This window comes from Cicer arietinum, chromosome 6 (assembly GCF_000331145.2).
Source record: "Cicer arietinum cultivar CDC Frontier isolate Library 1 chromosome 6, Cicar.CDCFrontier_v2.0, whole genome shotgun sequence".
Taxonomy (NCBI): domain Eukaryota; kingdom Viridiplantae; phylum Streptophyta; class Magnoliopsida; order Fabales; family Fabaceae; genus Cicer; species Cicer arietinum.
In genome coordinates, this window is record NC_021165.2 from 1,028,033 (window position 1) to 1,051,831 (window position 23,799).

Sequence of the window (23,799 nt, forward strand, 5' to 3'; positions counted from 1 at the left end):
AAAAATAATTAAATTTAATAAATAATAATAACAAATAATAATCATAATAATTAATAATAATAATAATTATTATTATTATTAAAAATGATTATAGTTAAAAATAATTAAAATAAAAAATAATAAATTATATTATAAAATTTAAAGAAAATACATTAAAAATAAAAGATAAAAAATTATATCAAATTTGAGTAGATGTGCCCAAAACGTTTGCACAATGTTTCCTAGTATGACCAAATACCCGACATAATATGCATTTTCTTGGTACTCTTTTTGTAGTGTTCATTTCTGTTCTAATGCGTTTGCTCTTTGGATGATATTTTTTGACTTTCCGTATTATTGGATTGTAACACACCTTAACACCTTCATATTTTGGCCAATATCCCTTGTTTGGTATGAGTTGGAACGTTTCGTCATAGATTTTTAGTACCGTTTCCACCTTGTACACATCAGGTATAAGGCTCCAACAATCATATTTTATGCTAGAACATGTTGCTATGACATGTGAACAAGACATATATTTAGTTTGATATTTTCCACAATCGCACCACTTGTTAAGAAGGTTTACATTTAAGTGACCAATTGGTCGTCCTTCCCTTTGAACTATTGTCTCGTGGACCATAAAAGTATGGTTGCCTTTGAATACTACGTTGATTAACTCCACAAGGTTGGTTGTCATCTGACTCCAACGGCTACCTCTGAATGCTTAAATCCAATTTGTTTTTCTTTTTTAATGTATTTTCTTAGAAATTTATAGTATAATTTACTATTTTTAAATTTTATTATTTTTAATTATAATCATATTTAGTAATATTAATAATAATAATAATTATTTATTAGTATTATTTATTATTGTTATTTATTATTATTATTTATTATTATTATTATTTATTATTATTATTATTTATAATAATAATTATTATTTATTATTATTATTATTGTTATTATTATTTATTATTTGGTACTGAAGTATTTTGGTGTAAAAAATATATGTATATACAAATCCCAATGATGAATGTTTTTTTGGGTGCGTTTAAAACCTACTGACAATTGTGGAGTTGGTTGGGTCCCGGATGCCGATTGTAACAGAATTTTTGAGATTTAAGATGTTGATAATTTTACATAAAATACAATTAATATTGCTGAATATTATATTAATTGAGATTTTTTTTTGACACAAACAATATTTTTGAAATTAGTAAGTGAAAAATTGAGTACAAAAAATATTGCCAATAAAAGTTTAAAGAGATCAAATTGTGATGATAAAAATGGAGTGTAATATTTTTAAATGATAATTATTTATAAGCAAAATGATTTTCAAATTAACGATATCAAACTTAATTTATTCTGAAATATTAGAACGGTTACAAACTCTAGTGATAATATTTGCATAAAATTAGGTTCATGTACTCCTATGTTGGCAGACCAAACATGATGCACAACTAGTGGAGTTGATCTAAGAACATCCATGACGTAGCTCCCATATTTGGATATTTAAGTGGATCTTACATGTATATATTATTATACATTTTTATAATTATTTAGTGTTTAAACATTTAATAAATATGCAATAAATATTAAGTGAATCTTATTAATAATTTTATATTATTGTATTTTAAAGTTTATTTATTTTAATACAATTTATTAAATAAGATCTGAGAAAAATTAAAAAAAACGTTTTATTAAGACAATATTTTGTTTTCAATGTGATTGATCCAAGAGTAAATCCACTAAAGCAATTATTTTATGCCTATATGAAAAACAAAATTTATCAAAAAGTCTAAAAAAAAAACAATTTTTACTTATAAGAAAACATCAAATTTTAATACATTTAAAATTAAACCTTATAAATTTCTTCTAAATTTAATATTGTCTCAGTAATATTAAATTAATTAAAAAATAAATATTTCATAAAATTAATTATTTTAATTTAATAATTTCACATTAAAATTTAAAAAATTCACTTTAAATCTCATATTAATTTTTTTTCCCCATATCTACGTGTGTTGAATTGGACATGCCAACTTAACGTTTGTCATAGAATAAATTTTGATTAAATAAAATTTAGGATGAATTTCAGTAGTTTTTCAAATTTAGTACTTATTGGATTTTAACGTTGATAACTGTACGAGTATTACCTTTGATATCAATGTACATGTAAATAGTATAATTATAGGTAGTACACAATTATTTGTTGACAAAAAGAAAGATACACAAGTATATTTTTAAAAATAGAACTTTGGAGTATAGAACATTTAAAAGAAATAGAAGACCTGGTGTTATAATTTTGGATGAATAAAAAGCTTAATTATATGTAAGAACATCTACTATACCTCTCTTTTTCTATATTATTTTGTGTGAATTTTGGTGCGGCTAGAATAAGAATACTACTTTGAAAAACCAAACAAATATACTCTAAAACCCCAGTAGTTTTGAGCTCCAGTTTCCAATTGTCACTTGACAAACTTTTTGTTCTTATATATAAAAAGACAAAGTTTTTGTTCTAATTTCAAAGTAAAAAAAAGAAAATGCTTGTCTAACCAAGAAGTCGTTCCTACCAAATCTACCGTGTTCTGTTCATAGAGAACCAAAACCAATAGAATCTTGGATAATGATGTTTGTGTTACTTTCAAAGGTGCTAATCAATCTTGGGAGCAGTTATACATCATCCTTTGCTTTTGCTATCTAGCTTTTGATAATTTCATCATAGTTGAATTTTAGCCACGACAACATGAGTAATGAAGACTTGTTTTATTATTTTGTTGATTAAGTTTACCCCACATGCACTACTGCTTTTGATTTTTCAATTCAATTCATTATTATTCTCGAATCAGATTTAGATAAATGTTATAAAATGTACTTAGGACACTTATTAATCAACCAAATATAAAAATATTTTTGAACTTTTAAACATCGGATAAGTGTTGTAACAAACTTTTATAATATTGTGGGTCTATGGACAAGAAAGATCATGTATATGCACATTAGATGATAAAAATAAGCTTTATTTTAGAATCTTATCAAGATAAAATAAGCTTTAATTAGAAACTTATTAAAGTAAAATAAAAAACTTGAAATAAGTCACGCACTCTTTTTATACACTTAAATAATCACTTTTTTATTTTTTATCATAGTGCTTAAGTCTATAACTGAGTTGTCAATCTCTATCCCTTTCATAAATTTCACCCAATATAATTCCTTTGTTTTGTGCCAAGAATTCAAACAACGCTTTATCCAATAAGAATTGAACATTTTAAGAGTTTGCAATTGACATGACATGGTTCCTTTTCCATTTATTCCTTCCAAGACGAGTCATAGTAAATGAACACAATCAGGAATACCATTCAGAAAATAAGATGATAAATAAATGACAAACTGTAAGACACTTGTAACAAGTATTCGATGAATAACATTGTGTTCATCCAAATCAAATTCTTATCAGTACAAACTTAACCAAACTTCATAAAGAAAAAATGATAAGGATTCAATGATTAATTAAATGTGTGAAAGAGTATTACATATTCATTAAGAGGTGTTTTTGTATACCAAGGTGCAACAGCATTGCTCCTTATATTGTCTTTTGCCCATTCACAAGCAAGACCTTTGGTTAGCAGATTGATTCCAACTAAAGAAAACAACACCGCAAGTCCGTTTGAGCAAAAGATGACATAATGGTAAATCAAGTTACCTTTACACGCTGCATAGACAGTTCCAGAACCTATGAATGTTAGAGATGCAACTGAGGAATTGAACACAATGCTTCCATTTCCAGATTCTTTAAGAAGAGAATATGTTAGTTGGCTTAGATGGTATGCAGATTCCAAGTTAATACTCATCAAATTTTAATATTGCTCAGTTGTATACTCAATTGTTGGCCTCCTCAAATTTGTTCCAACATTGTTTACCTAAGCTCACAAGATGAACACAATTTGGTATGAGCTGAAGTCATGCATAACAGAAAAAGTTTAGTCCTTAAATCGTTATTTTTTCAAAACTTTTTCCACTAAGTTTTCTACAAACATCTATAAATTTATAAAAAGAAAGTTAAAAATCGAATATTTGTATTATGTTTTACCTTAGTATAAACATAATATTATGCAGTAAGTTAGATTTTTATTACTATTCATGATTTAAGCAATTGATAAGAGAGAAATAAAGAAAAGTAAATTAAATCATATTAATAACCGAGATAGTTGAATTACAGAGTTCCATAAACTTATATAGCCAATTAAATAGCTAGTGTAACTAACTAACTAACTAAGATATCTAATAGTTTTTAACCTTGGTTCATTCTCTGTTATAGCTTTCCCTCTTTCTTTGTATAAATAGGGATCATGTTGTATTCTTTCAATGAGTTTCTCAATAATGAATTTACAAAGTTTCGATAACTAACAATATGAGCCATTTTCATGAATTAAAAGTTGATCCAGATTATTTCCATGTGTATTAAATAAAGCTGAATACAAAGTGTAATCCTATCAACTATCCTAAATTGGCAGAGCCATTGAGCTTCATCAGGTTAGATAGCAAAGATAGAAGTCAATTTTTTTCCACAAAATTCAACATAAACATAATATACAAATTAATGTTCATGGATTTCAATTTATATTTTGATCAAATGATGTGTCATATCACATTATCATATAGGAGTATACTTAACAAGACAGTATCTTGAATATTTAAAACATTTGCGTTAACTCCCTTAAAACACTTGATAATGATGATTTAAAACACAAATACAAAACAAAACTATTCCAAATATAGAAAAGAAATAATTCACAAGTATGTTGAGCTTGCCGTAGAAAGCAGAAGGACTTTTCGAATAAGCTCCTCTCTTTGGGGAGGAGAAGTCACGTCGCAAACCGATCCAAAAATCGAAAAACCTTTCTCTTGCCACTGATTTAAACATTTATTGAGCTCCACTTCATTCCTAGAGCAAGTGTACACTGATGCACCAAACTCATTATGGTCTCTTTGACTTGTAAATCTCATTATCCTCGATGAAACCCATATTTAAAAGATATTAATTTCTTTATAATTTTTTTTTTTTATCATTTGAAAAAAATACATCATATTAATTATAGTGGTTTTGAGCAAAGAATCCACGTAAATCGGAAGATTCTAAAACGCGACTTCTTCAATTTCTTTAGACATGAAGCATACATTTTTATTGGTTAAAATAATTTAGGAATGGTGTCTCTGTAGTAATTTGAAAACAGAGGAAAGACCTGCGCATTTACATAATAACAATTTTTAAAAATGTGTCCCCAAGTACTAAAGAGAAATAAATCATACAATGTCATGACAGAATGAAGTACTTTAGGTTTAGTTTAAATTAAAACATGTCATTTTAATGTTGAGATTTCAGTTTTGTTTCATTATAGTGAATGACATAGTATCAGCATGTTAATACGTAAACTGACTTAACAAAAATTCACAAAAGAATGAGATAATTATTTATACTATCTTGAATTTAATTTTAGATAACATTTTAGTTTTTTATTTTTTTTCTTTTCGATTTAGTTTTTTATTTTTTTTTAAGTAATAATTTGATCATTTATATCTTAAAATATCAACAATGTTATCATTTCTTTACAAAAACTTAGAAAATTCATCAAAATCTTCAAACAAAAACCTATAAAATTCAATACCAATTTCAAGAAAATTTATATATTCATCAAATGCATAACTCAAATATTCAAATAAATTCGTATTTCCATCTTCAACAATATAAAATTCATCAACTGAAAAATAAAAATAAAAATTTATTTGAAGATTTGAGTTATAAATTTGATTAAATTTGTATTACATTAAAGATGATAATTAATTTTATGGGTTTTGTTTGAACATTTTGATGAATTTTTTGAATTTTTATAAAATTGAAAAAAAAGATAAAGTATTGGAGTCTTACATGAGATTAAGTTAAGGGACCGTGAAAACAATTATGCCTAAAAAAATCAAGGTAGTTGAACATTGAAAGAGATAGATAATCAAAATTAGGTACAGAGAATTATGTTAGCGAGTTGTACTTTTGCATACATGAGAATATATAGGAATCTGAAATTAACAAGAAGAAGAAATTGTATTATTAACAAAAAATAGATGTATGACAAATAAATAAAAAAATCCAATGTCACCCAAAAACAAAAATTCCTCGTAGAAGAGACATTTATCTCTCTATCCAAACCATAAGTTTTTTAACAACACGATACTATATATCATGAGAGTTAGTTTTTTAAAATTGTCAAGAAATTAGTTGGACCAATAAAAGACCTGCATGATCATATAAAGTGAGTAAAAGTAAAAAATGAAGAGTGTTAAAATTATGTCAAGTGTGTTATGAAAGTCATGAACCTTTCATGAAACATTTTTTCATGATACATACCCATTTTCTTTTAACAAAATGATACTCAACGCTTTACTCTTGTTATCCCTATACTTTAATATAATTGTAGTTAGCATCTTTGATAATACCTAATACATACAACCCACAAGTGAAATAGGTATGAAATAAGACAGTTTTCGGTAGATTTTCTTTCTTTATCTCAAGTGCTTCCGTTTATAATTGATTTGTCAATAATTCAACAAAAAATTTAGGCTTGATCCCATAAGAATTGAACATTTTAAAAGTTTGCAATTAACATGACATGGTGGCTTTTCCATTTATTTCTTCCAAGATGAGTTATAGTAGATGAACATTATCATGAACACCTTTCAAAAAAGAAAATACATAATAAAAAACTGAAAGTCACCTCAATCAAGATTTGATGAATACCATTGTAATATGTAAACAATGGGGAAATAAAATTATAAATGACATTGTTTCATTAGTTAATCCTCATGCTGGGTTGAAATCCATTCACAGTAAATCCGCCATCCACAGAAACAATCTGTCCAGTTATGTAGGAAGCAGCTGGCAGGCAAAGGAAAGTCACCAAGGAAGACACTTCATGTGCTTCTGCTATCCGCTTAATCGGTGTTCGAGATAGTATTTCATTCACAAACTCTTCGTTCGCAATTAACTGTAAGAAAGTTAAACAATTAGCAACCCAACTTATTAAATAACATTGCCATTTGAAGATTAACACTGCACTACTGCAGATGATCACACTGACATTACAGTTACATAATGAATTTTGTAATGCAAGTAAGCATCACTAAAAAGAAAGGCCCAACTAATTTACTCTCTTTGGTTCTACTCGAAATTACTAAAAAGCAATTATGATTTTCATATTCAATAATCTAAAGAATTATAGAGACTAAAAGACATAATATACTTCAATCTTAAATTCTTAATACTCCTACACTGCTAATGATCCTAAACAAGGAATATGAATGTAAAAACATCAAAGCACATATTATTTACTATGAAAAAATGATAAGGCCTCAGAATGAATAGTTAAAGGAGTAAAAGAGAGTTACATGTTCCACAAGTGATGTTTTTGTATACCAGGGTGCTACACAATTGCTCCTTATGTTGTCTTTTGCCCATTCACAAGCAAGACTTTTGGTCAGTTGATTGATTGCAGCTGAAGAAAACAACACGGTGAATCGCTTTGGTTAACGACTTACAAAATAGTTTGTTTTCATCTTTGTTTGAGCAAAAGATAACATAATCATACATTACTCACCTTTACTCAATGCATAGATGGACCCTGAACCTACACTTGTCAGAGATGCAACAGAGGAATTGAACACAATGCTTCCATTTCCAGATTCTTTAAGAAGAGAATATGCTAGTTGGCTTAGATGGTATACGGAATCCAAGTTAGTATTCATGACTTTTGAATATTCTTCAGCTGTATAATCAATTGTTGGCTTCCTCACATTTGTTCCAGCATTGTTTACCTAAGCTCACAATATTATGATACGAATATAATTTATTATAAGCTGAAGTCATGCATAACAGAAACAAGTCTAGCAATTTGAACACTTCTAATCTTATAATTTATGCTAAAATTGTTAAATATAAATAACTAGTTTAGGGATTTGAAGCAATTTGAAAATTTATAATTTTTATGATTTATGCTAAAACACACATATAGAAAAGAAATGACTAACAAGTATGTTGAGCTTGCCGTTGAAAGCAGAAGCAACTTTTCGAATAAGCTCTTCTCTTTGAGAAGAAGAAGACAAATCGCAGACCGATCCATAAACCGAAAAACCTTTCTCTTGCCACTGGTTTAAGCATTTATTGAGCTCCACTTCATTCCTAGAGCAAGTGTACACTGTTGCACCAAACTCAGCCAGTTCCTCCACCACAGCATGCCTGAACGATTAAAAAAAAAAAACCCAGAAAACTCAACACCCAAAAAACGTAACTTTAAGTTGTTTAAGGAAACCTCGTTATCAAGAAAACCCCAAATTGATTCAAACGACAGAGAATTAATCAACAAAAAATGAGAATAAAACACATTTATAATATTTAGTGGTAAGATAAAATTTGAAGGGAAAAAGAAACCCAATTCCACGCGTTCCACCGGTAACTAGAGCAGTGGCTCCTTTGAGAGACCATCTTGAGCCTCTGCTACTGCTTTCTGTTGCCTTCGCCATTGATGTTTGTTTCTGTGACCTTTATCTCTGCGAATATGGATTATGTGTTTTTCTTTTATCATAATATTATATGAAACGACGTCGTTTATTTATGTATGAAACTTTCTGTCTATCAATTCATGCCAGTGGCCCATGGGCTCATTGGGATGGTGTACGTCTTTGTTAGTACCAAGCAACACGCATCTTTTAGCTTTACTTGTAATTGTAACGGTTTCTTTTTCTACCCTTATTAAATACATTAACATATATGATCGTCAATCTTTATATGTAATATACATTTTTATATTTGTAAGTTCAAATAAAATTTTGAGACTTTTGGAAAGATTTAAGGATCAACAAATAAATTTTATCTAAATTTTGTTATTTTTAAATGGGATTCACACATATAACGACGATAATAACAATAACAATAATAATAATAATAATAATAATAATAATAATAATAATAATAATAATATAAAATGATATATAAAAATAAGATGTTTATTTTAAAATAATTAATAATTAATTAGTTGTAATTATTTTTCAATATTCGAGTGATTCTTAAGATTAATTTCAAATACAAATATTTTAAGTAGTCATTCAAATCATAAGATTGTATCATTTTATCATTACCATTACCAATATTTTAAAATGATAATTGAAATTACAAAATTTTAATTAAATTCATTCTTTTTTTATGTTTATAACATTTGAAATGATATTAAGGATAAATTTAAAACTAAATGAATAATAATATAGATGCACTAAAGAGATAAATTTAATTAATATTTGTAAATTATTTTAAAATAATAACGCTAAAAAAGATTGATACAAACATGCAATTTTAAGTATTAACTTATCTATTTACTTCTATTTTTCCTCTTTTGAGGGCATAGTTGAAAAGTTACTGAACTGAATTGACAAATATATTCATGTAGAAATTTGAATAAAGTGGTACGTACGCATACATGGATAGGTAAATAGGTGTCTAAAGCTTGATAAAAACATGCAAATTCAAGTATTAATTTACTTATTTACTTCTATTTTTCCTCTTTTGAGGGCCTAGCTGAAAAGCTACTGAGCTGAATTGACAAATATATTCATGTAGAAATTTGAATAAAGTGGTACGCATACATGCATAGGTAAATATGTGTCTAAAGTTACAACTTACAATCAAGGAGAGATAGATTTTTTATATGTAAAATCTATTCTTAGAGTGTCAAAATAGATTCAACAATTTAGAATTGGTTTTAATAAACTGTTGATTTTTATCGAATTAGTTTAATTTTTCTTTTAAAGTTAAAAAAATATTATTTGATTCCAACTTTAAATGAGTTGCTTATTTTTGAACTAGTCCATCATTCAAACTATTTATATTCTTTAATATTGAGTGTTTAATTTTTTTATTTAAAAACTATTTAAATTTATATATTTAAACATTTTTTAAATACTATTAACATTCTTTTATATATAACATAAAGTTTGTTAATATTTTACATATTTCTTTTACAGTTGTGTTTGAATATTTTTGGTGATTTTTTCAAAATGAAGTTTATATAATATTTTTTGCATGCCATGCAGGTAGGTGAGTAGCCCTAAGCTCAAATGAACTAGTCCGCCACATGTACGGGTTTTTAGGGCCGAGTTAAAAAGGCATATGAAAATTCGAGCTTGATATTTTATTAGATTTTCAAACCTCATTTTGACGGCTATACTACAACTGCCATCGCGTGCATGTAGAGACATTGTTCCACCTAGTGCAGTCAAAATGAGCTAACTAGTATGGGCTGATCCTAAAAGTCCAACAAATTATAGCTTATGGACTTTAAATTTCCAAACTCGAATTTTAATAGATTTTTTAATCTGATCCTAAAAAGACCGTACCCATATCAGACTAAAACAATCAGCCATATGACTACTCGCATACTCGTATGACATGAAAAAATACTATATTAATATATATTTTATCAACAGAAAAATACGTAAAATATTCAAATCTTACAAGAAATAAATAAAATATATAAAATGTTAAATTTTTTGTATTATATTTAAAAGATTGTTAATAATAATTAAAGAATTAATTAATTTATATACATTTTTAGTGTAGTAGATATGTTTGATATGTTTGACTTTTAGGATATATAAATAGATATGTTTGACTTTTACCAACTATCCATAAAGTTGTAGCTATGAATGATTGTAGTGTGTTAATAATGTGAAATTTTTTTACATTGAGAGTGTATGTCAATAAGAGTCTTAGGTCAATTGGGTCCTTAAAATCACAAAACCATAACATTAATATTTTAAAGATTCTAACGTTTGACTGTGGAGGATGACGCCTGTTAGATTGCAGCCGCTATCACATGTTTAATTATGGAAAACTGACTATTTATTTTAGACATATAGTGTAAATATATGTAAATGTTATAATATATTATAAAAAAAAATTAAAATTGCAGCACTCCTTAATTCCTAATTGAGAGCCATGTGTAAATGTTTTGGCTGTATGCCTTAATCTACTATCCTAATATCAATTAAATTCATTAAAAAAAATATTCAAATTTATAAAAAGTTATATAATTTTTATATATATATATATATATATATATATATATATATATATATTACAGTTCTTAAAAATACAAATTAAAATAATTAAACGTCGGACTAATCAAAAAGCTTGTAATTCATTTAGGGTCAACTCAAATATTAAATTTTTAGTCCATTTTCAAATGGAGCTTTTTAACTCTATCCAATAAAATCCGATCTTAAAATCGGCACTACACATGGTCAACTTCCACCCCTATTTCCAATTTGTCAAAAGAACGGCACATCTTTTTACCTTTTTTTTTTCTCTCTATTAGAAGCATGATATAATAACTCAAGTTAGGTAGCTATATGATGAGAAAAAGAGAAAATATTAGAAAGAAAAAAATATATATATATATATATATATATATATATATATATATATATATATATATATATTTCTTTAATCAATTATAAACTTTTACGAGATTGTCAATGTATGAGGTTTGATATAATGTGTTTTCTATTAATATAAATTTGGTTTAATTGCAGTTTTGATTTTATTATTTTAGTTGAATCGCGAAAATAGTCTCTTCATTTTATTTCTCTCCAATTTTGGTTTCCAAACAGAATTTCAGTCCAAAACTTATAAAATTTCATTTTTTAAAGACGTGCTACACCATTTATGATAATAGATTTCACATACAATTGTTCTACTATGAGATCTTGAGGCATTGTGTGACTTAAATAAAAGAAAAATAAATAAAATTTCATCAAGTTTTGGACCAAAATTTTGTTTGGGAACCAAAACTGAGAAAAAATAAAATGGAGGGATTACTTTCGCGATTCAGCTAAAATAGAGGGATCAAAACTGCAATTAAACCTATAAACTTTCATAAAGAAAGATAGCTTTTATATATATTTTGAGTTTTTTTAATGTAAATTTAAATAGATTACTCTTAAATAATTTGATAATTTGAAGAGCGTTATGAATAATAACTTAAATTAGAGTATATTATTCATCAGTATTGAATAATGTGTAGAAGGTTTGTAATGATCTAATCTTTATATATATAAAGTTTAGTTAACAAGTAAAGGAAAAATTTTCCTTCCAAATTATAGGTAAATTAATAAATTTTTATTGAAATATGTAAATTGATTATATTTATTGAAAATTTTCAATTCATGATTTTTTTAATTAGTAACATGTTTTTAATATCTATTCACATCATTTAATTTGTTTAAATTTTGTTGACTCTTTACATCCTTCCACTTTGATACTCTATATAATAATAATAATAATAATAATAATAATAATAATAATAATAATAAATATATAAAGTAAGATGGTCATATAGTAGGTTTTAATAATTGACTTTATATATATTTTACAATAATTTTTGAATTTTATATTAATATTTGTTTTGGTAAATGTGTTTATTAATTACTTTAGTTTTAATGCTTTTTTTTAATAAATAATTTTTTTTGCAATAATATTATTTTATTGTAGAATAAAGTTTTATTATACATATTTTATAATTTTTCACAAGCAATAATTTTTTTTTTGCAGGCCTTTGTAAAATAAATTACAAGTTATATTTACTAATTTAGCAATTGCACTGCTTTTTTTTTTTTTTACAAGTTCCATTGTTTTTCATTGACACATTAATCTTTTTGTAGTTTGTTTAAGATATCAGATGAAATATCTTAGTGCATATATAAAATGATAGGTGTAGTTCCTTAGATGTAGCAGTATTTTGAAATTTAATATGAAAAAAATTATTGAAACTAATTATTAAATTTTTTGTTTTTTAAAAAATTATCTCTTAAAATAATAATAAAATATATTAACGCATAATTTGTATTGCACGAGCAGTGGCGGATCCTGAAAAAAAAAATCGGGGGAAGAAAGCTACAAGTATTAACTAAACTATTATACTTGAAATTCATAAAAGTGATATAGTTTTTTTTTAGAGTTTGACGCAATTCGTACATAGTAGACAATAATTTCAATTCTCATAGGTTTTACAATTTTTATAAGTCACACAACTTTCATGCGTCATACAATTTGCACAAATTTTTAGAACATTACACAATTTATTCAAATAAAATATATCCATTTTATGATTTTTTATTTTATCTATATATAGAGTTTGTTGAATTAATTTATTATATTTTATCTCTTCAATTGCATAACTTCTAATATAATTAATGATTTGGATTGTTATTTAAGAACAATTGAATAATCTTTTACATTCCGATAAAGATAGAAAGATTGTTGTTTTTTATTATATTCTTATAGAAGAATTATTTAAATAAAAAAAAAAGTAAAAATGTAAAAAATATAATCAAAATAAAGGGAAATAGGTGATATAAGTTTCTCAACCATCATACATGTTTAACAATATTTTAATAATATAATAATATTATTTTATTAATCTAGCATTATTATTTATAAAAAAGAATTAAAAAGTATAGCCACTAAAACTATGTATGAAGTCGAATTCGATATAGAACATTTATCAAAACTCATAAAAAATATAGTAGACAAAAAATTACAGTACCTATATTAAGAAATGCAATAGAGTAATATATTTAATCTACACAATTCTAATAAAAATTTAAGTTTATTGTTTAAACTGAATTCGAACGTGAGATTTTTCATTTCATAATACTTAAGGTGTGTGAATTTAACTATTAAACTATTTAACAAAAAAAATAATAAAAAATAGAAAAAGTGAAGTTAAATGATAAATATTTGAAAAATATTATTATTAAATATAAAAGAAATTGTTGATGTTTACTTATATTCCAAAAAAATATAGATTAATTTTACTTGTATTTTCATTTCAGCGTGAAATGTGAAAGTTTGATATATTCAGAAATAATTAATAAAGGTATTAACTACATTGACATAATGTGATGTGTAGTTGTTTTCACTGGCAAAAGCTACAAAATTTCCTAATGCATAGATATACACTCTTTAATTCATGGATAATACATGGCAACAGGTATATGGAAATATCAGAAATAGTAACTCTGTATACATGAAAGAACACTAAATAAAGAAAATCTAGGTAAGGCAGAACATATATCTGAATTATCTCAATAAAAGCACATACATCATCCCATGTGAGTTCCCTCCGCTACCTGCACTGCAGATAGTGATAGTGCATGCCACAAATTAGACAATGCCAAAACTAAAATTGTTGCATTAATTAATCAAAACTTAATTATAACTAAAAGAAAGAGTCGACAAACTAAATTTAATTGAAGTTATACATGCTCTTAAATTGAACCAATTAATGTCTAGGTAGTAGATCAAGATTTTATTAAAAGTTAAGCAGAGAAAATAGAAGCATTTTTTTGACTTTTGAGTTAGATCAGAACACATTATTTTGTTTGTTTGTTATTGTATGAACAGAACAGAATGGAAAGAGCATGAAGTCAACATATATATATATATATTTCATGAAATTTGCTTAGAAATAAAGGTTGAAAATAAGAAACTTATGTCCCGTGTATTCTGGAGCAACGGTGGGTGTCACAAGGTGGCTATAAAAAAAATAAAACTTTTCTTTTATGTATATGTATATGTTATGTTACTACAAACAGAACATTGCCTTGGGATTCTAAATATATATAAGAAATGGACATTTTTTAGGGATAACTATTAACTATATACTATAGCTAATTAATAATGTGGATAGGGATATATCACACCAAGAGTAAAAACAATGACATGCTGATAAAGCCAATGATGTGATGTCTTTTCTTTTCTCTATGATTCATTAATTAATTATAGTACTATAGCTCTGTACTATATAAGTGTATATTAATATTGAAGTTGTGTGTGGTTGGTTGGATTTTTGGATGTGTTAGGAAGGAACGTGCATGTTGAAATGAAAACAAGTGAAGATATATTGGAATGATGAGGTGTAGGAATTGGAAGTAAGTGGGTGAGAATTGAGAAAGATCAATAAATCCAGGTAGTAAATTGGTAATTATATTTCATAATTTTGTGCATGTTACCACTGTTAGTTCCCTCGAATATACGTTGTTGAAGTGACTTATAACTGTCACTTCTCCTACCATTTTTTTTATATTAAAGACAAGTTCTTCTAACATTGTAGTATACTACTATTGATTGTTGGGATTTGAGAGATACAGAAAAGAAAAAGTGAGAAAAAAATAAGACATGTGTAAGAGAAAAGAGAGTGAAAAAGTTAAATTGTTTTAGTTGATACCTTAAAGTTGAATTTTCCTTCCCTTTTATTCATGGCTAAATTAACTTGCAGTTTATTGAAGGCATCAAATATGACAGTGTAAGAAATAATTGAGAACCAGATATTAATATAAAAAAATATATAAATAAATAAAATATCCAACTTGGTTTATCTGAATATGTTTGTTTATACACTTCTTTGCATCCCCTTCATTGTGAAACCCTAGCCTAAAGATTCCACATCCCAATAACATATTATAAATTTAGAATTTCTTCAACTTGTTCACAATTATGAGAAGTGAAATTTTACACATTGATTACAATAATAGTACTGTTATATTTATCATAATTTACCTTCAATGAAGTTGATCCAAAGTCACCATAAACTTATGCAGATAGATATATAATTGCATATGTATATGCTCAAAAATGGAAAATCAAAATGATCACATCAACATACTCAAAAATAAGAATAGGACTGTCACATGTAACTAGAAATAGAATTAGTATTCAAGTTAACATTTCATGAAAACAGTTAAACCTTATCATTCTCTTCAAGGTTTTGGATTAATCTAAGAAAATTAAGGTTCTTGCAGTTGCATAGCTATTTATCTATCATAGACAAACACTGACAATATTCCATTACAACTAAACTTTCTGTGTTTTCCCTAGTCTGAGTTCAAGATCCAAGTCTTCAATTCCAGGCTTAATTCCAATAACAAATTCTGCAGACTTGACACTTAAACATCTTTCATTCAAACATGGAAGTGATGAAGTCTTTGTTCTTTTATATGTGATGGCTTTGTCCCCATATGCCAATTTTTGTCCCATAGACAAACTTGTTTCAACAAAATTATTTTTATTCAAACCTTTGAAAATCTGTTTCCTTTCATTAGCAACACCTTTAAGAAAGTCCATATGGTTCCCCTTTCTAATTGAAGTAGAATATGTTGACATGTTAGGTTGAAAACAATTTTCTTGTGTGCATATGGTTGAAGGCCAAGAAGATGAAACTCTGCTTGTTGTAGTAACTGTACCAACAAAGATAGAGTAATAGTTATTGTGACATGTTTTAAATTGCGGCTGATACATAAAAGATTTTTAGGTCTCTAGCTCTTTGCAGCCGCATCGGTTGCATTTTTCGCATTCTGGCTCAATATAAGGTTTGCAGTGTAACCGCAACTATAACTATAATCATAGTATTCAAGCTTAGAGAGTGAAAAATTACTTACAGTGATTTTTATGATGAGAATGAAGGTCTTCTTCATTATGGTGGTGTTTAAGCCTAGCTCTGTCCCTTCTATGAACATTCATGTGACCACCTAAAGCTTGAGCAGACCTAAACTCTCTTTTGCAGAAATGACATGAGTAAGATCTTGGTGGCCATATACATCCACCAAGTATCCTAGCTGCATCTTCTGCAAAAGCCTTTTCTTCCCAAGAATTGTTGCTGTTGATAGCTCCAATTCCATATGGTACTGCTTCAATAGGTGACTTGAAGTTTTGTTTCCTTTTCATCATCCACATCAAATCTTGAGATTCCTCCATATGAAAAAACTTTGGAATAGAGTGTTTGTAAAAGCTAATAATGAGATCTAGTATATAGGAAAATAGGTCTTTATATAATGAAAAAAAGATAAAAACAAATATTGTTGGAAATGAAATGGAATTGATATATATCCTTGTAATAGTTATATTTGAGGAAAGATAATGAAAAAAGTGTTTCTGTATCTTAATTGCCTTTTTTCAGTACTAACTTTTCTGTTGTTTTTTGTTGCTTGTTTTGCATGTTAACATACAGGCTTGTGAGGGGTCCCATATTTATGCAACAGTTTTGCATATATATAAGATTTGATTAATTGATTCTCTACTTGTGGTGAAGGAGAAAACGGTTATGACTTATGTGAATGTGAGATAATTAATAACAATAGTAGTAATAAAGTACTGTTTATCTGAAGCTTCTTCTACCATGCCTATACTGTTACACTGTCTGTTGTAACTTTAACTATTTAGTATGTACATAAAGTATATGAGACATTAAACTCATATCCATTTGTACAACAAATCCGTGTCTATATTTCTGTTCCACCACAGTAACTTTTTTAATTATTTATAGTAAAGCGTGTTTACGCTTCTTTCCTCTCAACCTCGTGGTATTTTAGATTTTAATAAATTACAACAATGCAAATATTTGAAATGGAGACCAAATTACAACAATCATACACATTCAAATTTTATTACAAAATAGAATTTGTTGGTTAAGTTTACATATTACCATTTACGGGTAAACTTATATAAGTCATATATACTCAAAAGTGGTGAAGTTAAAAAAAGGAACAGAAACTACAGAAAGCATGCACATCCTGCTATTCTGATGACAAACAACAGTTTCTGATCCTACACACCAAACATGCATGGGATTCAATAAGAGAATTGCCAAAGAAAAAGAAAAAAAATGTCTAGTTACTTTTAGATGTTGGTAACAATTCCTTTATGTCGTCTATGAACAAATGATATATTCAGTTTAAGAAGTAGCTAAGGATCACCTTTTGCTCTAACAACCCAGGAGAATATTTTCTTAATTTAAAAAAATTGTATTTTTTTATAGCTAATGTTAGTAATAATTAGTTGTTAATTATTAGAGGGGAAAGTTTAACATGTGACCTCCTTCTCACTCCAACTCTCCCAAATCACTATTTTTCAGAAAATGTATTAGATGAGATTTTTTATGTTTATTAAAAAATTTAGAAAAAATTTTTCAATTAAAAAATTTAGATAAACTTTTTCAATTAAAATATATACTATAAAAATTAAAAGAAAATATTAATTATAAACATTCTCTTCTCTTATCTTTTCTTCAAACATAATATTTTTAATGATATTTATTTAAAAAAAATGATAAAAAAGTATTTTTCATGCGATTGTAAAAAAAAGAACAACTTACACAAATTTTTTGTAAAATAAAAACACATATACAAATGTTATGGTATTTTTATTGTCCATAATGTACATGCTATGTAAATACCACTTTATTTTATTTTTTTATATACTTTTTTAATCACTCTATTTATCATTTTTTAAGGTGTATACACTTTTTATAAGTGTACATCCAACATTTTTATTTATACATTACTGTTGAGTTGTTGATGTTGGAACAAAATCACTCAAATCATTAAGATATAATAACATATCTTTGTATATATATATATTTTTTTTTTACTCAATAGTATATCTTTATATACTATCATTTTCATGTAGTCACGTTTTAATTATTTGTCAACCTTTTTTATTTTAGTTTTCAAACTAAATTAACTAATGTTCTTAGCAAATCATCTATTCAGAACAGAATTAGGGTTTTTTTAATTTCTTTAATCTTGGGCGCATATTTCTTCTACCAATTACAATGAAAAATCTGTAAATTTACAATTAAAAAAATCAATATATTATTTTTTATAAGAATAAGCAACATATTATCGATCGATCTATTTTATGATATATTTAAATAGTGCAATTTAAACTATTTTTTATTTTTGGCGTTAGAAAATTAATCTTTTAACAATTAATTATTTTGTCGATTACTTAATTACGAATGATTAAATTAATTAATTAATATTCAAAGGTTGCGTTTTCAAACAAATTATCTGTAACATCATAGATAATTAATTGGTACTAACTAATTTTGTCAGTTTTCTTTTTAAAAATGTTTGGTCGACTTTTGTGGGGAGAAGTATTATTGCAAAGGGCTCATTTAATTTATTTTGGTTAATTTTGGCTATTTAGAGTTTTTTTTGGTATACATAAAGATCTATTTAAGGTCTAATATTTTTTACATATGTATATTATTTTATATGCATCAGTTAAAGATTGGACTCATGATCACATGTTTAAGAAATTCAATTATTTATCAATTATAAATGTTGATTTTAATTTGTCCGACTAAATCGCTAATAATTAATGAGAGTCGAGGTCCACAAGCCACTGATTCAAATACATTATTACCTAATCCTTGTTCTTAAACAATAATAACAAGTGGCTTGTACAACTGAACAATGAAGAAAATATATGTTGATGGATCTACTTATGTATTCATGTAATATTCCTGCACACGTGGATTTGGAAGCCGATTAGGATACGACATAGTATTACCAATAATATAAAATCGAATTTGAACAACCATGCGCCAACGTAGATTTTAACTTTATATATTGAATTATTCTGTAATTGTTTTCTAGAAATTTATGCCCGACACTACATACTCAGGGATCAACTATATATATATGAAGGGAAAAAAAAGATAAAAAATACTTGATAAGGCATCTGGGGCCAAATCAACCCATCATCACAATCATGCTGGAAAAGTATAGTTCAAAAAGATAAGTACAACGATTAGTATATCTAACCGACAAGAAAAATTAAATCAATGGTTGAAAAATATTTGTAATGATAAGAAAAAGATATAAATTATAAATTTAAATATATTTTTTGTCCTTTTAAATATATTTTGTTTTGATTTTAGTCCCTTTAATTTTTTTTTTTTGATTTATATTTTTGCATATTTTAACAAGTTTTAAAAAAGTCATTTATGAATATTTTTTTAGTAAAAAACGTGTGACATGACTAATTTTAGATGAAGTGACACATATGGTTACCGTGTAATTGTTGTTGACTAGACAACTTTTAATATTTAAAATTAAAATTTATTTTTATTAATTTATTTAATCATTTTATTAAAAACTTAAAACTAATTCATTAATTAATTAACCAAGTAAATAATAAAAACTCAATAATGTTCATCTTCAACCCCAAAATTTTTAATAAAAACTCAATAACATTAATCTTCAATCCTAATTTCTTAATCTTTAAATCACAAATTCTCATATATGATCAAAACCTTAAAAATTATAGTCATTCATATTTCTTACACCACACCCTAAATTCTTAGAATCAATAGTCAAATTGCCTCTTCAAATTAACTTACACCAAATTGAAAATAAAAAACTTTGAATAAGGTTGTTGATGACCAAATGTTTATTTGTATAATTTGTTTTTCCTACAGAAAATTTGGGGAAATGTATATTGATGAAGAAACATATAGGGGCGGTGGCATTCAACAACATCACTAAGGTTAACATTTGGGAAAAGATTTGTGAACTCAGAAGGTGTAATGGATGAGCATCGAATAAAATTTAAGGTTGTAGTAGCAAATGGGTTAAAGCTAGGAGCATCTCAAACTATGGCAGAGCATTAATAATTTTAGAATTTGAATCAGATATGAGAATTTGTAATTTGAAGATAAAAAATATTAAGGTTGAAGATGAAAATTGTTGAGTTTTTATTAAAAAAATTGGGATTGAAGATAAAGATTGTTGAATTTTTCTTATTTAATTGTTCTATTAATTAATTAGTTTTAAGTTTTTAATTAAATGATTAAATGAGATAATAAAATAAATTTTAATTTTAAATATTAAATATTGTCTAATCATCAACAATTACATGATCACTATATGCCACTTCATCCAAAATTTGACATGTCACCATTTTTTTTACTAAAAAAGATTCATAAAGGACTTTTTTAAAACGTGTTAGAATTTGCAAGGGTACAAATCAAACAAAAAAATTACAGGGACTAAAATCAAAACGAATTATATTTACAAGAACAAATAAAATATATTTAAATCTAAATTATATAGAGAATCAATTATGTAAAGGATGTACTAATAGAAAAAATTTATGGAAAGTAAATTAATGGTTGAAAAAATACTACTATAAAAGAAATTAACGAATTGTATATTCTTGGAGGTCAAAGTCATTCACTTATGAGTTAGGTGAAAATAGATCAAATTAAGTTTGATTTTATAAAGTTTGGGATTGATTTACATTGAAAATGTCAAAGGTCCACTGTTAAGGCCTAATCTAACTTTTTCAAAGTTTGATCATACCTAAAAGTTTGTTTAAAAGTTTATAATAGTCGAACAAGTTAATTTGTCAATGAATTTAAGTTTTATTATGATATATTTTTGAATAAGATTATTTTGATATCCATATATATATCAAGATTATTTAGAGTATCTAAGATTATATTACATCATATTTGTAATTTTATTTTATAATAATATTTTTAAATATATCAAACATTGATGTAGATTGTTATGTTTAAGTTACAAAAAAATGTTAGCAAATATATGATTTAATATAAAAAAAAATTAATATTATTAAAATAATAATAATAACAAAATTTATGAAAATTTAATTAAGTAGGTCGACTTGATAGACTTAAGAGACTTTTTTAGTGGACTAAGTATAACCAATTTAGCTAAATACACTTTTAAAAAGTCTTTCTCAACTTATATAAAAAAAGTTCAACTTAATATAGGTCTGTCATAGGCTAGACCATTAGCCCTAGTCGATTAGTGTGACTTATTTCCACTCTACTTGTAAGTAAATAAAATAATATATTAAAAAAATCTACTGAAAATGCATTCACTCGTAACTAGTGGAAGGAGGCCGAGTCTCAAATGTAAGGCCAATGAAGCAATGTTTTAGGTTTTTAAATTAAATTAAATAAAAAAATTATTTAATAAAAAAGGCCTCCTAGAAAGTTTTGTACTTAATAAAAAGATTTCATATTATGATATTTTGAAATCCAAAACTAATAAAATTTTATCTAAAAGTAATATTGTTTCAACAAATATTAACATAATATTGCTTTAATTAACAATTAAAAACAATTATTATATCAAATTGATTATTTTAACTTAATAAATAATTTTTTAATTTAAAGTATTTAAAAAATATATTTTTTAATAAAATCTAATAATTTTATTAGGCTCTAAAGCACTTGTAATATAATTTACTTTTGGTTTCTCAATGGTTTGAACCGTGTTAGAAAAAGAATCGTTTGCATACATTTATTGCATTTGAATACCAAACACTTTTTCACCTGCAGACGTGATAATGATATGATTTCTTCACAAGATGAAAGAAAAACTAAAGTAACCAATATTCATGTGATTTTGAAAGAATTATATTGATTACAATAGGGTAGATTAATTTATATTTAGAGTTTATTTGATTAAACAGAGGGGATAGGGAACGGAAATGATGGGATTTTAATAGAGGAGGAGGGTTAGAGAATGGAATTAGATTTTATAGAATAATTTTTAATAATTTTGTATTTGATTTAAACAAAGGAGATGAAATGTTAAATGATTTTTATTTCATTTTAACTTAATCTCTTATAAATCTCCCAAAATAAAGCCAAAACAAAAACCACCTAAGAGTTTGTTTGTGGAGTTAGTTTTTAGAGGGTTTTGAATGAGAGAGATTTGAAGAGTTAAATATGTATATCAAATATATATTAAAATATATTTTTAATTTTCTAAAATTGAACTCCCAAAAAGAGACCCTTAAGAATCAAAACTATTTAAAGAGATATTTTCTCTCCTTCTAAATGTTAAACCAAACACATATATTTTAAAATATTATCTCTCCTCTCCTCTATCTACCACCAACTAAACACATATAATTTTAGACAAAATATATCATGTAGTTAGTCTTAATCTCATTCCAATCAATTTTAGTTAGAGATTTTTAAAATGGTACAATGAATTTTGTTATCAATTATATAAATAATAACATATAAATTTTTATGTGATTTCATCACATAGATTGAAAAAACTTTGCATTTAAATTTTAAAAATTCTAAAATCTATCTCACTTAAATTTCCTCCTGTTTAATTATGTTTCTAAAATTTAATTGATAGTTTATGTTCTTATGATTATTGCAATTTAAGACCCTTTACGAATTACACAAATTTATTAAAAAAATTAAACAAAAAATATATATTTGAACTTTACTAGTTTAAAATTATGATGATTGATATAAACATTTACAAAACATAAATAACGAACTTGTTAAAAAGACAAAATAAATTACTAACTTATTTACTTTGACTTTAATTTTGTCTTAAGACTGATCCTTTAAACTGATGCATGAGGGAATGATAACGGAGTATGAGTTTGTTGCGATATTGAAGGAAATTAGTAAACACATTTGCAATTTGATCTAGATAACAAATGTGGTGAACAAGTAACTCTTTGTTTTGGATTTTCTCACTAATAAAGTAGAGATGTAGCTCAAAGTATTTGGTTATTGAGTAGATCGAGGATTGGATTGGAAGCAAACTGAGATTGTCACAATATATATGATAATGGGAGATGGGAAATATATAGACAGCTCATGGGGGAGGATCTTGTGCCATATCAATTCAGTAAGCTTCCCCATATTCAATAACTTACACAAGTACGGTGTAAATATAGATAAAAAAGTACAATAAATTAATTTATCAACCATGTCCAACTAACTGTACACCTGTCAAAAAACCCTAAATTCTAATAATTCATTTAGTTTTTTTATTAATCCCTTAATATTAAATTTGTTATTAAAATAATTTTTTTAAAGTTCTGATCTATTATTTTATTGGATTTATGGGAAAGGGTTCAGGGAATTTATC

At 25.9% G+C, this 23,799-nt stretch overlaps 2 protein-coding genes across 2 annotated transcripts; both read right to left on the reverse strand.

Annotated features, from left to right (window-relative positions):
• Positions 1–6,627: 6,627 nt before the first annotated feature.
• LOC101512650 (tropinone reductase homolog At5g06060-like) lies at positions 6,628–8,717 on the reverse strand. The gene is made up of 5 exons (XM_004503106.4): positions 8,459–8,717; positions 8,059–8,266; positions 7,629–7,845; positions 7,420–7,526; positions 6,628–7,019 (listed from the first exon to the last, which is right to left on the reverse strand). The coding sequence occupies exons 1-5, from the start codon at positions 8,548–8,550 to the stop codon at positions 6,825–6,827; spliced, it is 819 nt and encodes a 272-aa protein (XP_004503163.1). The 5' UTR covers positions 8,551–8,717; the 3' UTR covers positions 6,628–6,824.
• Positions 8,718–15,718: 7,001 nt separating this feature from the next.
• Positions 15,719–17,135, reverse strand: LOC101512958 (uncharacterized). Its single transcript, XM_004503107.4, has 2 exons — positions 16,519–17,135; positions 15,719–16,317 (listed from the first exon to the last, which is right to left on the reverse strand). Exons 1-2 carry the CDS (start codon positions 16,832–16,834, stop codon positions 15,935–15,937), a joined length of 699 nt encoding a protein of 232 aa, XP_004503164.1. The 5' UTR covers positions 16,835–17,135; the 3' UTR covers positions 15,719–15,934.
• Between the last annotated feature and the right edge of the window lie 6,664 nt (positions 17,136–23,799).

Excerpts from the sequence above, each read along its gene's own strand:
- LOC101512650 (XM_004503106.4), bottom strand. The coding sequence starts at position 8,550 with ATGGCGAAGGCAACAGAAAGCAGTAGCAGAGGCTCAAGATGGTCTCTC. Across the intron at positions 8,267-8,458 it reads GGTGGAACGCGTGGAATTGG|GCATGCTGTGGTGGAGGAAC; the intron begins GTTTCTTTTTCC and ends TTAATCGTTCAG. Across the intron at positions 7,846-8,058 it reads ACGGCAAGCTCAACATACTT|GTAAACAATGCTGGAACAAA; the intron begins GTTAGTCATTTC and ends TTGTGAGCTTAG.
- LOC101512958 (XM_004503107.4), bottom strand. The coding sequence starts at position 16,834 with ATGGAGGAATCTCAAGATTTGATGTGGATGATGAAAAGGAAACAAAAC. Across the intron at positions 16,318-16,518 it reads TTCTCATCATAAAAATCACT|TTACTACAACAAGCAGAGTT; the intron begins GTAAGTAATTTT and ends TTGTTGGTACAG.